General features: G+C 39.8%; 1 protein-coding gene across 1 annotated transcript in view; it reads left to right on the plus strand.

The window, feature by feature from the left end:
* Nucleotides 1–17,199, plus strand: part of LOC134649115 (mediator of RNA polymerase II transcription subunit 13) — a 141,916-nt gene that overhangs the window by 39,189 nt on the left and 85,528 nt on the right. Inside the window, exon 2 of the mRNA XM_063503830.1 lies at nt 1,560–1,872. Coding sequence (XP_063359900.1) covers nt 1,560–1,872 — 313 coding nt within the window. The remainder of the gene's footprint in view (nt 1–1,559; nt 1,873–17,199) is intronic.

A 17,199-nucleotide genomic window follows, 5' to 3' on the forward strand; every position in this document is an offset into this window, starting at 1 on the left:
TTAAACAATTCTGCTCCGAATTTGTTTAGTGAGACTTTTATTGAATTCTATAATTATCTGTAAGACTAAACCTGGTTAATGCTTACCACTCCAGGGAGCCTAGCCAATATTATCATTTCCGTACATTATTTACGTTTATCTTAGCGTTTCGTTTCGATATCTGCAAACAATTGTAATTTTGGTTAAGCCCCCAGGAGTTTTAGAAATCCGGTGCATAATTCACTAACTAGTTGTACAATACAGAGACAAAAGACAGTGGATCTAGATACATCATACCTAAATCATAATCTCTAGTTCAGCTATGATCGAACGAAGCTCTCGTAGTGATAAAACTTTAACAATGTTTATCAAAGGCAAGCCGTCGCAGTAAAAAGCTTATCTGGCAGTGGAACTATCTCAATTTCGTCGAGATGAATACTTAAAACTTGGCTTTGGCGCGGCTCTATCTAACAGTGGGTGATATTCCTATACCTAACCTAGCAGACGACTCTAACACTCAGGGAGCATTTTAGCCAGTTTTTTGTGGAGATTCGAAATACAGCAGTTTTTTTAAAGCGGGATTGTAGGTAGAGGAGTTTCTTTTTTCGTGCCAATGCAATAAGTAATGTAGAGAATTTTTTCTAATATGTAGATAAAATAAACTTTCATTAGACAGACCTGTGGAGTCTTTTAGTGCACCTTTCAATCGTGTATGGTTGGATTTTGACGTCCAAGCAACCGACGATAACCATGATAACCGCTAAGATGAGAAATCAGTGTTATTTCAAATGTCAAGGGCACGTTTCTCTAGTGCCGTTGACGCTCACGCCTTCAATTAATGTCCTGTGCACACCAGAATCATGTGCGTAGACGTAGGTACACACGCGCGTTGTAATATACAAATCCTTATAAGAGAAGCACACCGCTTGAGTGACATATATGCGTGCACAGCTCCAACATTGTCGCACACGCAGCCGGTGTGCTCTGGCTTTAGCAATGAAAACACGCAATTCCCGTAGATATCGTCAGCGCAAGTATAATTTTGCCCCTACAACAATACGGAGTGCTCTTGCGGTGGCTTCCGGCTACAATATTCAAGCCCCACACCGGTGCACCTCTGGACGTTTGCCAATTTCACTTTTGGGATTTCGAGGTCTGTCCGCGTTGCATACGCTTCCATTGTTGAGTTGTGATTATTTCTCTGTGCTGTCTAATTATAAAATAAAATAACCTTGCAGATTTTAGAAGCGTCCATACAAGTGCGAAACTTGTGTTAGGTATAGGTACGTTTAATTTGTAACGCCGATGTGGTAGTTGCAGTTAACGACCACATTTAATGCATATAAAGCTCTAACTCTGTCAGGGTTAAATATGATTGAGATGAGATGATTAATGTAATGTATTGAGAGACTTCCCAATTTGAATGCCGACCGAACTCCTTGATTGCCATTTAAATTTGTATCTCTCGATTTTAGCAATACATAAATGCTTGCAGCATCATTTGGACCTTAAAGGTGTAGACAGTTTTTAGGAACTGTGATATTGATCTTAATATTAATAAGAACATTCCTTCTTTCCAGACGGAGTTGTATGGCATAAAATGGCGTAAGCTAGTTTGGGGCGAGACAACCGGCGGCGGCGGCGAGGGCGAGGAGGGCGCCGCGCCACTCGCCGACCCGGTGATCAGCAGCTATGCCCGCTGCCTCGCCGGCGATATCCTGTGCGTCTGGAGGCGCGTGCCCGCTCCCCAGCCTCAGGATATCTATGAAATGAGCGCGCCACCTGCGCCGCCGCCGCCGCTCTCGCTCCGCGCCGCCAAGGAGCTATGGATCTTTTGGTATGGCGAAGAACCGGACCTGAATGGCTTGGTTGCGCCGGAGCTGATTGCTGGACGTGAGTACTTTTCTTATTACTATGTGCGCAGTTAGGTTAGGTAGTAGAAGTACAAAAACCTAGACGAAGGCCGAACTTGGATGAAGGGCGTTATTAGTCGGAATCTTTTATTATTCGGTTTAGTAGGGTTATTCCCACTAGTTACCACCAAGTTCTTACCAGTGGTAACTTTGTGTGTGCAACCCTCGTACTGGGAAAAATTATTCCCAGTAGTTACCAGTAACTCGGTTTGGTGGTAACTACTGGGAATTTTTATTCCCAATAGTTACCACCAAAATTTTGTTAGAGTTAAATACTAATAAAAACAGTATAAAATAGTATAGTATAAATATAGAGTGATTTTGAATTACCGAATAAAATCACTTAAAAATAATCTAAATGGATTATTAAATTTATCCTTGCATATATTATAGTTTTTGTACTAGTACCGGTTAAACTGTTTCAATATTTTTTCGTCACTTTTAAGGCAGTTTGCTAAAACACTAATCGACTTAATAATGATTTATTAAATCACTCTATATATTTTTACTCTATATTACTTATACTGTTTTTATTAGTATTTAACTCTAACAAAATTTTGGTGTTAACTACTGGGAATAAAAATCTGGGAATTATTTTTCCCAGTAGTTACCAGTGGTAAAAGGTGGGAAAAAAATTCCCAGTAGTTACCACTGGTAACAACTTGGTGGTAACTAGTGGGAATAACCCGTTTAGTATCAACTCGGCAGTCTTAGACCTGCATGATCAATAACTTGCAAGGAATCCTGGTAGGTTGCTAATAGGTTTTAGCTACTTGACCAGCAAGCTTGGAACACCTGCTAACTGACCTGCCCACGGTCTTATACTCACTCTTAACAAAATTGTGATCAGATCATTGTGAATACCTTACCTGCTTAACTGCTTCTGATGCTCTCTGTATAGTCTGTATACAGTCAATTAAAAGTCAATATATGAAATGAGGACTCAAAATTAGAACCCTTTTATTAAATCGGAACAGTTCCTTAAGAATCCATTACGTTGCTACCGTTTAAACAAGTCATCGAGCATAATTCCCAAAGGCTATAAGACACTAAATTAAATTTACCGGAGACTCCACATAATAGATCAACTTATAGCAGCTCGTTAAGCACCCGTTAACTGAGTTGCTTTGTACGCTCGGCAATTAGCCTGAAAGATTATGATCTCGCTGTGTCATCCCGGTACAAAGAGTAAAAATCCACAGCTTTCTTACACTTGCCAAAGACGATACTGTACTGTACAGAGCTCTTCATACATTTTTCATTTTTTATCACATAGGTTGCTCAGTTATCGCCTACCAGTACTTGCCGAATGCCACCTGACACTTGACATCAGTGACAATTCTTGCATATTTCTGGATAGTAACGACGGTAGCTAGCGACAATGTTTACGTGTTGACCTGGCATTCCTGGCAATATAAGGTGAATTGTCATTGTCCGATGATAACTATCAGCGCCTAGAAAAATGGGCCTGATTTTGAAACAAATCGCAATACCTTATCTATTCCGATGGAGCCATTCTTTAACAATTCCCAATGAAAATCGCATAGCAATTGTCGTAACACACTGCCGAAGGGATTATATAGAGTGGCTCGTCCGAAAAATATCGTCGTCGATTTACCGGCCGACCCCAGATTCAGTGATTTGTCGGGGTGGACAGACCCCGGTCGACCGTTTATCTCTTTACTACGCCATTTTTATGGTTAGCGTATGTCACTGTAGAATTTCTAAGCTTGTTGACTTTTATGGTTCCATTGGAAGATTTTGCGTAGTTTTCTCAAGTGTTTTGTGTATCTTTTTATATCTGGTTTAAATTAAAACAAAAGTAGCTTAACACTTTGGGCATCTCGTCATTTTTGACAAAGTTTAAGCTTTCGTATGTGTCTGGGCTACTAAAATCGTAGATTTAAACCTCAATCGTGCCGCGTAGAGCCAACAAAACGTTATTAAAAATACAAAAAGGTGGATTGAGAAAATGTGATCGCCTGATCAGGATCCTAAACAAACAGACGAAAGGTAAAAAGTATTTTCTAAAGTACATCGAGGCCACAGTCTCATAAAAGATAAAGAACACTGCCCTTCAAAGTTCTCACCTAGCCAGCCTCATGTACATTAACAACTCTATTTTTACTACATCGCCGCAAAACTGCCGTAATTAAAGAATAAAGCGTAATAAGACTATGAAACTGACTCGCTTCTTGTTCTCGATTTTCTACCTTATCACAATGGAAAAAGGTAAGGAGTTGAAATATTTATGATTAAGTCGCGCGCCTGACGCGTGTGGGCGAACGGCGAGTTCAAAGTATTGTAAAGCGACTTTTTGCCGGTACCATTGAACACAATTTTTCAACAACTTGATTAAAACAATGAAATGGCCGATAATTGCGCAATTATCGAATTCCTTTTGTGCACTATGAAGCAGATTAAAGCCAATTAACGCCTTTACGAGACGGATGGATACATACAGCATCCGTTACTGAAGACAAACGAGGTACGGAAAAACTACGGAGCCCCATTTTTAATAAAATTGCTACACTTACAAAGTAAACCTGTTATTAAGCCTTTTAGTGAACACTCACTCTCCAGAGCAACGAAAACTGTATAAATTTTATTTAGAAAGAGGCCCTGTAATGTACGAAGAACAAGGGCTTTTTTAATTATTTTTGAGTGTATATTAGTAAACTGAATATTTGGGTTTGAAGTTTTAACTGCACTTTTCAATGACATCAATTAAACATTTATCACAATAACAGAACAATATACCAAGACGAAATATCTCAACCAAACCTAAAGACTGGAATAAAAAATCAATGTCTATACTCGAGCAAAAAGAGCATTCCACCCGCCTCCACATCGAGACCCGATATTACCATGCCGATTAAAAAAGTCTCATCTCCAACCCGACTTGTTGATACTTATACCTTTTCTACTCAGTCGGGTTAGTTCGACCGCCCAACTGGAAGGGCGGTTCGTTCGTGTCATCAGCCCGTGTAGTAGGCGTTTCTGCGGCGACTCCCTTTGTTTCCGTGTGAACTAGCCTTGTTTAGATGAGGTTCCGTCTGAAGGGGCCCACTGATGATCAAGCTGGAAACAAATTATCGGACGCGGCTGACAGACGCGGCTGACGCGCGCGACATAAAAGTGTGCACAGTCAGGAACATCCAGCGCGTCAGTTTTCTGTCGGATGTCCGAAGGCTCAAGGTTACGTCCACGGCTTACCTCCGATAGTTTGCACAGTTCAGTGTGTATTCATTATCTAGATACCTATAAGTCGCGGCTGTGAGCCGCGTCCGTCAGCCGCGTCCGATAATTTGTTTCTAGCTTCAGTCCGCCGGGCGATATCGGTCTGTCAGTTCAACGCAAAAGGTGACAGGCCCATATCGTCCGGCGGACTATTCATCGGTGAGCCCCTTGAGAGTTATTGAGAGCATCTGACAGAAGTTTGTAAATTTAATATGTTTAATGAAGAGAAATTGATTTTGACAATCTAACACTGTAGTGTCGGACTACGCTAAGTTTTCATGCCAAGTGCCAAGTCCAACCAAACCATGTGACTGGTTTAGGTATTAAGCCAATCAGGAACATTCAGTATCTATGGAATTATGTCATTGTCCGGCCTATCGACTAACGTGGTTCTTTACCATTGCGCCCTCTCATTTGCCACTTTGGCTACGCATTAAAGCGGGCGAGCCAACTCACCGAACACATTATCTATATTAGCATATTCGAAGGTTGACGCCCTGATATGATAAAACTTCCTTTTTGGCAGACGATGGCGACGACCTGTTCCAAAGTCAATATTATTCTTTCCAAGATCCAAAACTTAACTCCATTCCAACATATCCTCGACGTCTAGATTGCTAAAATGAATATTAAACTAAAGCATCGCTACATTCGCAATCTCGACTCAACAGGTGGTAGCGGCTATAGTTCACATCTGTTTCTTTTTGTTTGTCTTCGAAATAGTTGGATACTTTTGACGTTGGATCATTTAACTTAGTGCCTTATTTATTTTTGTAGTGTAAGCAGCAAGCGAGGCAAGGCGTCAAAAATAATCATAGGCTGAGGTGATCTGACTTTTCTTTACTTTTTGAGATGTAGAAAAAGTGCTGTACTGTCTTAAAACTAACCAAGCCTTAGGAAATCGAGTTCCATAGATGCTATATTATGACGAATCAGGCTTATTATGGCCGCGATTATTGGGCATGATGTGACATGATATAGCGCTCGACTCTTACTGTTTAGTATTCGTTTGAGCAGTGTCAGAAAGTGACGTATGATATAGCACGGTATGTCACAAACCTTATATATTATTTTGTATCAAGAGAAATACCCAGTAAAATTTAATTTTTGAGACTGGAGCAGGTACATTTTGCATTTTAGAGACTGCAAACCAGGTCAGATGCAAATTGTGTAAATGCATCTTGGATTTCGGAAGTTGTTTTAAACTTCATTAACATTCATGTTTATCTCACGAAGCCTCTGCAATATGTATGTGGCAAGCTTTGTTTATGTTCATACATTCATGATGTTGTTAACATTGTAATAAAGTCTGTCATCAAACGAAGTGACACTATAACGTGACATAGTACAGATGTCGGCCACGCCTCATATTTTATTCGTTACAAATCGTACCTAGCGACGAATCGGTTCGCTGCCAAACCCAATAATATGAGACTATATGACTAATACTTGCACTTCATTGTTCTGACATAAAGAAGCATTTAAACTTTTCCCTGTGCGATTTATTTAAATGGAATCGGCGCGCGCGCAATGTCACGTGACAAGCGGTTCGAAAATAGAACGTGACATAAATTTACATAAACGGGCCTTTATTTTGGCCGTTGCTCGGTGTCGCGTAAGATTTCTTTCATGACGTCCGTGCTGTAATTACAGAGGCGAGTCGAACTCGGGCCAACCAATGTAACTAAACATTACTTTAACTTTCTGGTCAGTACAAACGTACACTAACATCTAAATGATATAATTCAGTTATCGTGCATTTCGATCGTACTTGTCCGTACATTTATTGGCACGAGAGAGATGCACAATAGCTAAATGACGTCATTCAGATCTAATTGACCTGATTGTGTTTGTTAAAAACTGTAGTATTTTGTAGAATTCCAGTGTCCTTAGTTGCATGTGTCTCTGTCCGTTTAAAATTGTATGATCATGACTAAAGTCCTATTTCGAGTCTTCGGAGTGCTATTAGGGAGTCGAGTCCTATAATAAAACCTCCGTTATAATTTCGTATTTAGATTTTATCTAAATAAAACTAAAGTACTTCTCCCAATGCATAGTAATGGTTTGCCTTTATATATAAAGCTTAAATTATATCTATATGATAACAAACGCCTACTGATAATTGTTGTAAACATGTTGTATCTCTTAGGGCCGATACAGACGGACTGCAATTTGTATGGGAACTGCACGCCAGCTGCAATGTCGGAGTGCAGTTCCCATACAAGTTGCAGTCGGGATGCAGTAAGTAAATATTCTGTAAACAAACCGCCTTGATGTGAAAACTTGTCAAAAAACAGTACAAGTTACTCTATGGTTTACTAAAGCCGCTAGTGCTGCACTCTGGCGGCAAAACATTGCAGTAATACTCCCTATTATGTAGGTTCGGTAAAGCGTTCGACTCGCCGGTGCTTTGCTATTAGAACATCCTAAAGCGAAATAGCGATAAACACAAACAGTATCCTAAGGCTAAGGTTGACGCTTGACATTGACATTGCATATTCGCTCATTTATTGACACTGGCATGCGATATCTTATTTTCATGGCGTTTCCTCTCCGCGATGGCTATAATTGAGATACGTCACTTAGGCCAATTTGAACATACACTGAAATCAGAATGATATTTGAATCATGTTATTTAGTTATCACTAGCGACCCGCCCCGGCTTCGCACAGGTTAACAAATTATACATAAACCTTCCTCTTGAATCACTCTATCTATTTAAAAAAAACCGCATCAAAATCCGTTGCGTAGTTTTAAAGATCTATAAGCGACAACAGGGACAACAGCAGGAAGCGGCTTTGTTTTATACTATGTAGTGATGATATTACCGTTCTTATTCGGTACAACTTATTATTTAATAAGCTCGGGTGCTTGGTGCTGTCAAATTTGACGTTTTTAAAAGTTCGAACGCGACGGATCGTTGCGCGGGCGCACGCGGCCCGTGGCCGTGGCTCTTCAATTGTTTCAGCCTTGCGATTCCATTAACGCACGCGCCACTTGAAACCGACTAGGATCCGTCTACCTTTGCCCTATTACCGTTGGTGACCAATATGATCTTATTTTTACGGTTTGAGCTAGATTTTCGTTTTTGAATTAATTCAAAAACGGATCCCATGCTCCTCTAGGATGCAACTTGCTGGAAGACACTGATGGATGGATGGATTGACTCTGTTCGTTAGTTATTACGATGTTTCTTACTTAACCTTAATGCGGATTATATTTAAAGAAAAAAATAGTATTGTCTTTAATATTTCATAGATGTCTTCCATTCCGCGAACTTTTGTACCTCCCCTCGTATTTAGGAATGATTCATTTAACTAAGCAAAAATGATTCCAGTTATTTTTCAACGGAAGAGATACTGAGATTGCTGTAACTCCGTTTTTACGATGTTTGTTGCATAAAATTTCCTTATTAAGTCACGTCCAGTCGAGACGAGTCATATAGCTTGCATCGGTACTTTAGTATCTAATTGTCGTTTTGTAAAGACAGATGACGTCATTGAACATACTTGGTTTATTCATTGTAGACCTTCTCATCTGTCAGTAGCAATACTTATAACGTGACTATCACTAAATCTTATAAAATAAAGTCCCCCGCCGCGTCTGTCTGTCTATAGGTATGTTCGCCATAAACTCAAAAACAAGAACGGATTTACATGCGGCTTGCACCTATCAATAGAGAGATTATTGAGGAAGGTTTAGGTTTATAATTTGTTAAGGTTTAATTTAAATGTAACCCGTGCGAAGCCGGGGCGGGTCGCTAGTTTTATACATTAAGACGTAAACGGTTTATCTACTGCTACTCTAATGTGTCAATGGACTCGTGACGTCATATTGGAATATATAAATGCCTGAACACTCTATCTGGTTAGTTGGTTACTGTTTAATTGCATTGTTTCATATTAACCTGATTAGCGGGATTATCCTGTTAATAGCCTAATGGCTATTATTATATATGTGTCAGAATCTAATGATCCTGACACATGTTAATTATGATTGTGTGGAGAGTTTACCGCATAATAGGTTTTAAGTTTCTCTCTGTTCAATCATTCAGTCCGATCGGTTCGAGGAAGGCTGATAATAATGTATACAGAAGATGTAGGTACCCTTTACTGCTCAAACATGAAAAACATAATGTCAACATTTTGTGGGAGATCTTTATTCCTATTAAAATAGTGGAGACTGACTTTTTGAGGTTAAAATAATAAAATAAAACTTCCACTTAAACATGTACTCTACTTTTCTTAACAAACTATCCTTTTGTAATTTATACAGGATGGCCTGTAATTGAATAAAATTTAATAACGATTTATACGCGAAGTGTTGCTTGAATATTCCCTCTAATACCTTTATAATGTGGCTCTATCCCCGAATAATGCGTTATGTTGACCAATTTCGTTATCGCTTCAAGAAATGCTTAAATTCAAGAAAAACCGGAAAATCACGTGACCTAAGGTCAAACCACTAAAAACTCCCACAAACATGTGTTTTACTTCACAACTAATTGTCTTACCAAGTGTTATTGACTCGCTGCTAGTAAAAGTTGTGCAATCTCGCACCAGAGTGCTAAGTGGGTGTAACTGTTACGCGATAAAGAATGAATGGCCGGTAGGTATGTCCTTACGGGCTTTCGATCGAGTTTCCATTTCTAGGGCGGTGTTTTATTTGTTTTTAATGTGAGTTGTAGTTTGGTTCTGATGTATTTAAACATTGACAATTTCTTGCAGTACGTACCTACATCTATTAGGCTGCCGGATGCCGTAGTTTTGGCGCTATTTATTCCTTTTTGCAGTGCATTTGCATTTTTTATTTTATAATACGTTTTACCAGGAAATATACGATGGTTGCGCTTTTATTGTCTATAATATAGCCAGCACGATGACAGACACGACCATCATAGGCCTGCTGGAATGGACCGTCCTTGTAAGAAATAAACATGTAACAACACTGGTAGCAAGACTTGTAATTAATCAAAAGTATCAACGATTTAAACTAAATTCTGTAATTACCTCTAAGCATTTTGCAGCGTAGATACCCGTCAGTACCCGGCCAAACAATCATCAATATATGCAGCTTCCGTATGGTAATCTAATATGTCTGGATTACCGCCACCGGGACGACCGGCCTCCATCAATCAGCCGTTAGGATGCGCGTGACAATTTTTTATCATTCTAAAAAAGGTACATTTTATAAAAGTCGTTGTTTTAATAATTTTCGTTGTTTCTATGTGCCCCGTAAAAAGCTAAAATTGTTTCTAGCGCTGGCGTTTTATCAATATAATGCACAGTTTTTGATCGTTAATTGTCTTTAAAATTTTACTTCTCTATATAAAATAGGATGGAACTCTTACTTTGATGTTTAAAAAAAACAGCGCAAGAACATTACTGGATCTTATATTTAAGATAATCGATTCTTGACTTTTAAGTCCCCAGTTCAAAGTTCAAAGGGTGCGATTTGAGTCGTGATCAGTAATATGTTATTCTAACTCCATAAACAATGAGCATTTTAATGCCCCTACTGTTACTAAAATCAGACAAGATTTATTTTTATTTTTTGTCATTAATTTTACTTTTATAAGTGGATTTAGGATATTACAACGGCTTATTAAGATATTTAAATTAGTAAACTGAATCGCCTCTTTGAATCGGAACTGTCATGACATCAATTTTGTCATTTGTCTCAGTTAGAAATAAAATGTACTTAATTTTTCATTTGAAATATCTTACAAAGCTGTTTAAATACCACATTGCCAATTGTAAAAGTAAAATAAATGACAAAAAATAAACAAAAAAATAAAAATAAAACTTGTCTGATTTTAGTAAGAGTAGTGGCATTAAATTGCTCGTTGTTTATGGAGTTAGAAAAACTTATTACTGATCACGACTCAAATGGAACCCTGTATATACAGTGTAACCTAACTTTAGGCAGCGTTAATAATTATGTTGATCAGTCGGTGTCAATCATTGGTTCAAATCAAAATAAGCCAGTTATGGACTGGTTGGTAAAAAATAGCGGCTATTGTTTGTTAATCAACGCCAGTTAAAACATGCCTTATCCTTTGTTCCAGTGTTAATTTACTGTGCAATATAATATTCAAAATGTATACTTGGTGTTTGTGCCATGGCATTGACAAAGTTTTGAATTTTGAACCCTCTTTGTTATGAGTTACACATAGTGGCTGATTCTAAAGGCGTAGAAAATCTACTTTATACAAAAGCTTGTCTTATGGTTTCTTTTATTGTTGAAAGTTATAACAATACATTTAATTTCAAAAAATTACGATATTCTTTGTGTTTACAATTTAAAGGCCCGGGCACACCGGGTGCGTGTGAGTAGACGTGCACGTGCGCGTTGTAACATACAGATCCTTATGAGAGACGGCACACTGCTTGCGTGACGTGTGCGTGTGCGGATCCAACATTGTTTACAACATATTTAAAGAACCTTAACTATTTATGAAGAATTAAATTAATTAAATTTATTTTGTTTAAAACTTGAACGTGATCGGAAACAAACGTGATGCGGCCTCGGTCCGTGACTCGATAAGACAACGCTTAAGATTACGTGCTCATCATGTAATTAATGCGATTATCATTTGTATTGCGTTATATAAATCAGTATTGTTGTCTAAAGTAAATAATTAAATGTTTAATAATAGTTTTAGAAATTACGGTATTTACAGCCCAATATCAACCGTCGTGCATTCTGACAAGGTTCACGACGCGCACGCGCACCATGCGAATGTTTTGGAAAGACGTAAAGAAATGTGTGCAAAAGCCAACTAACGTTAAAAGAAGATCTGAAAATTTGAGGACCTATCGCGAAAAACGTTCATAAGTGCTTGTTGCTGTGCCTACATGAATAAAGTATATTTTGACTTTGACTAACGGAAATCTCAATTTCGTTATCTAACTCTATCACTCTTGCACAGCTATTTGAGCGATAGAGAGGCACGGTAGGCCCTCTAGTAGCGAAATGCGCGATTATGGCAACTATTGGTGTGCCCTGCCCCAAGGTTCTTTGCGAAACTACGCACAAGGCAAGCGAAATCGAAAGTTAATGTTTGCTCTTGATTAGTTTATTGTCATACTTATCTAAATGTTACATAAATATTACGACTCACAATCGTCCCGCCCGCTGGTCGATAAATATCATGATTATCAATTTAATAGTTAGGTACCTACAATCTTTTCACTTTCGTATAAGTATTTCTCACGTACTTATTTCAATATATTCATTCGTTTCCGTATAATTGTTATAGAACGTCTATTAGGTAAAACGTGACTACAAGCTCTTTCGTCGCTTCCGACTCTTGCGCTTGTACATACTCCACTTACAGAAGGCCGCTAACGCAAAAGGAGCGAACCTGACTGTGTCTGAGCGAAGTACGTATACAAATACGAGAGATTTTGTCCTATGGCGGTTTTCTCAACCAAAAACTTTCCGGTCTCCCCCGCATTAACCTTAACCCGTGGAGCGCCCTAACAAGACACGTGTGCTAGTAACTAGTATAGGAGTTCCATACTACGGTAATTCTGGGGCGCTCCAGGGGTTAAATGTAGGTGGCAAATCCATCGCCTCTCCTTAGCATGTACGCGTTATGCCATGAATATATTCTCGCTGGAATATAGGTCGGCGTTGCGTGTTTCGCGATACGCCGCGTGGGAAGGTCGCATTACTTGTGTGGCTTATCTTCTGTACATATTAAAGGCAATGTACGTAGCATTACACGCTTTTGTTCGGAATATGCTTTCCTTACACCTGGGGGACTAGCCAATATTAACCTGTGTGTGTGGTGGTCAAAAATCGTAGGTTCAATCCTCGGTTGCGCTGTACAGGTAGAGCAGAAAAAATCGTTTTGGATCAATGGACAAAATGACTAAAAATTTGGTCAGGATCAGTCAGAAACAGCAACACTCTTAACTGTCCGTCGGTGGACCTTATGCCTCTTGTAATAAGGTTTAGGAACTCTCAGTTAAGAGTGGCGAAGGTACACAAACAAGAGGTTAAACGCCACGACGTAAAATTTTTACTATTCTGTTGGCGCTTGTCGATAGGTGTCAATATTGTCATCTTGGCTATGGCTCCCTTATGGGGGCGTTGGTTATCTAACGGGTAGTCTATCTCGCCGCGAGATACTGTCGCGCCAATCATGTGCTAGCCCGGCAGGTAGACCAACGTTAACCAATAATCGATGCTTCAATGCAAGCCCTGCTGACTTGATGAGTCGATCGTGTGGGTATGCTATTTTCGATACGTGCTAAAATTGTCTGTATTCGCACGTCGCGTTCAAGGTTGCTTTCTCTGTTTTGTCAACTTTGAATATACGCTATATGCAATAACTGATAGTGCTCAAAAATGTACAGACCCTATATTTATAAGCCTTGACCTGTGATATGACTGTACATTGAAGCTAAAAATAAAATTCGTTAGCGCCAAACTGATAAATCTCCCGGTTGACCCGCCCCTTGCACAGTATATTTTATCGCTGACGTAAATTCGTCTCTTACTGGCATATATGCAAGAGCGACAGAGACAAAAGATTTATATCGGCGATAAAAGGTCCCGCACTAGGCTTATATGGAACTCGCAAATTACCGGCGCGCATCTCTGCTGAGGCCTCTAAAAGGGCGTCTGATACATTTGTAATTCTAAGTTCTTAGGTTATAATTCGCCTGTTGTTTATGTGCATTTTGATATCTATATAAGTTGGCCTTGTAGTGCTTTTTGTTTTTAGGACACTTGCAAATGTAAATAAGTTTCTGGCAAAAATTTCATTTTTGGTACAAGCTTTTATCGCTGACTGTACTTTTCTTACGACAGACAACTAATACTCATCGAGACAATTCTAAAAACCCCTAACACAGTTAGGTTGCGTTGTTTCATCACAGAGTTCCTATGGCCACCTCCTGTCTCCATCATCAGATCAGCTCGATGGTGCCATAATATTGCATTGTCACCCGACTTACATGTGTATGCAAAATTTCAGCTCAATCGGAAACCGGGAAGTGGATCAATATTAACTTGCAAGATTCCATTACATATGTAGTTACATACAGGTCGACCTAATAAAAGCTTGTTAAAAAAACTAGATTCTATTCTTTCTTCTTATTTATTCACGAGCTGTAAACTACACGGATACAAGAAACATTGACGCCCCAGGGCTAACGGAAATAACTGAACGTCCAATTTCCCTCGTAGACAGCCTATCTATTCACCACCCATGTATTCGACCATCATACAAAATAAGTTGGCTGTGAGATTCGTAACAACTCTGTGATCAATGGCTAGACTTGGATTGGTTCTCGGGGGCCTAGCCAAGTGACAAACGATATAAAACGCCAATCGAAAGTGAAATAATGTATAGAAATGGTCACGCGACTTTTCGTTGCATCTATCATCCGTTTGCACTAATATGCGAGTGCGAGCGAGATGTATAGAAAGTAAATTACGTTCTCGACGGCGTTTATGTCAGTGACAAACTGATGGTAACCGTACTGGTACTTTTTTTTCTATTCGATTGACATGTTGGGTAGACCCCCAGGACAGATCTAGCGAGTGCGACGCGAGTACGCATACGCAGCCATGTTTGCTGTAGATTGCGCTCTTTATGAGAGCTTTGAAAGAGTTATGCTTATTATGCGCGCAATCTGAAGCAAATACAGTCGACGTCAAAGTTATGTTTAGGTACATTTTAGCATTAATACAAATGAGTAAGGTGCAAAAGTCTAAGCTTATCTTTGACGTCGACTGTACCATCACGCTCCCCGATTGTTGCGCCATTTTTAGGGTCCTAGCTAAATTGGTTATTCAATACTTACGCTACAGAATTCCCAATTTAGCAAGAACCCTAAATGGAGTACATGGCATAACAATCCCGTGTGGTGACTGTACATGCGGTGCATTCGGTAGGTCTGGACACACCTTATAGAACAGCTGATCGCTGCCATTTTGTTTGCTGACCTGTTTGTTTACACAACTGTGTTATAGTCTAGCTAGCTTGACGATTTCCGTGAGTTTCGACTTCAACTGCATTATGTAAACAAATAGACCGGGTTATGCAAGAGTCGTTATAAAACCACTAAGCACCATCAAAGTAAAAATGTAGTTTGGCAATTCCATAGATGGCTTAACAATTTTAACATTTAAAAGGCGGTAAATTTGAAAAATGTAAGAGCAGAACTTTATTGATATCCTAGAATTTTTGGATTTCGCGCGTTTTTGTTAAAATTAGCTGTTGTCACTGTTGTCAGGTATGCAAAGAGTACAGTATGCTGCAGAGATAACTGACTCACACTTGACAACTTGCAAACAAGTTTATATGCAGGGGGTCAATTATCTCTGCAACTTACTGTACATTGGCAACCATATGGTATTACAAACTTTCCGTCCAAAATTTACTTGTTTTCGCATCCGCATGACCTAAATACATGCCGAAAAACCTAATCTGCCTTATAGAATTTAATATTTAAGTGGCCCGTTCGAGTGGCGTACGTGAGGTTATTCGTCGAAGATTAACGGCCGACCCCGAGGATAATCCCTTTAGACGCGTTACATACAAACAGCAACCCTCTTAACTGCCTATCGTTGGGCTTTATTACAAAAGGCATAAGGTCCACTGATGGACAGTTGAGAGTGTGGGCGATGGTACTGTGTCGACTCGGACTGCTAAACATGCTGCCCTGTAAAAACTCTGGATTAATATACAATACATATTTCACTTCTGAAGATCGAGATCGTTTGTAACGTTCTTTATTACGGCCAAGGACCACGTGGGACTTCTGCGTGTAACCATATTCTTGTTATAGTCAGGTCCATAGATATATGGGCCAGTATTGGAACTGGCTGATGTCGTCCGGCGGACTGATAATCAGTGGGCCCCTTTATACTTACCGGTAACATTACTCGATGTTTCCATTAAGCTGTCAAACCGGTAAAAATCCATATCGTAAGTATTTAGTACAAGAGTGCACTATGATTTTTTTTTTATATTAATAAATGGGTTTACTCATGGCCACAGACTAGCCGAGGCGAAGACGTGGCCTACGATAGAGCGAGCCTGCCCAGAAGGTGCCTGTTCACCCTTGATTTGAAGGTTGCCGGGTTATATGAGCTCGGAAATATAGATGCCGGCAAGGAATTCCATTCCTTGGCAGTGCGCATTAGAAACGAGGAAGCAAAGCGCTTCGTGCGAATTGGTGGAATATCTACCAAGTAAGGATGGAAACCGGCCGTGTGTCTAAAAGTCCGATGGTAGAATGGGGACGGTGGAATAAGCTCGTGTAGCTCTTGAGCACACCCCTAAGTGCAACCTGTAGAATACCGACAGACTGGCGACTTTGGGATGACAAACTAATCGAATAAATATCAAGCTATAACGCGACAAATATGACCCCAAAACTTATAAGGCTTCATGAATTTAAATCGATCGTGAACTGTCAACTCCTATCTAACCTTCGATGGACCTTATTGACTTTGAAACAAGGATTGCCAACTGTCAATTAGCGTGGAACGATACTTTTAAGCAAATTGCCCGTGAATACTTGGTGGGCGTGCTAAATGTCACCTTGCAAACTTAATCGAATGAAAGGTTTGCACTTATGACCTGATCTAGTATTTACCTCGCCCTTTCAACTGTGTGGGTGGAAAGGGAACGCTATTGTGGGTGGAAGGGTGCTAACTAGACGGTAGCGGCGGGCGGTACGAAGGCGGTAACGTCTGTATTTAAATTGAAGTTATGAAAAGCGCATAGAGAACTGAAAGGTCTGTGCGACCTCTTTCTTGTACGCTTGAGTATTACAAACGTTAATGCTGCCTCTGACGATCGCTGTCGCTTCGCCATCGAATCGCTTTGTGTCTCTCTATCACTCTTCAATATTAGTGTGACAGTGACAGTTGCGTTTCGTTCGCTTTACGGAGCGTTAGCGATTAGCATATTGGCTTCGGGGCCTGCCGGCCTAGCCAAGGTGACAATCGCTATCGCTTCGCCATCGAATCGCTTTGTGTCTCTCTATCACTCTTCCGTATTAGTGTGACAGTGACAGTTACGTTTCGTTCGCTACGGACC

The sequence above is a fragment of the Cydia amplana genome, chromosome 6, assembly GCF_948474715.1.
Source record: "Cydia amplana chromosome 6, ilCydAmpl1.1, whole genome shotgun sequence".
Classification (NCBI taxonomy): Eukaryota; Metazoa; Arthropoda; class Insecta; order Lepidoptera; family Tortricidae; genus Cydia; species Cydia amplana.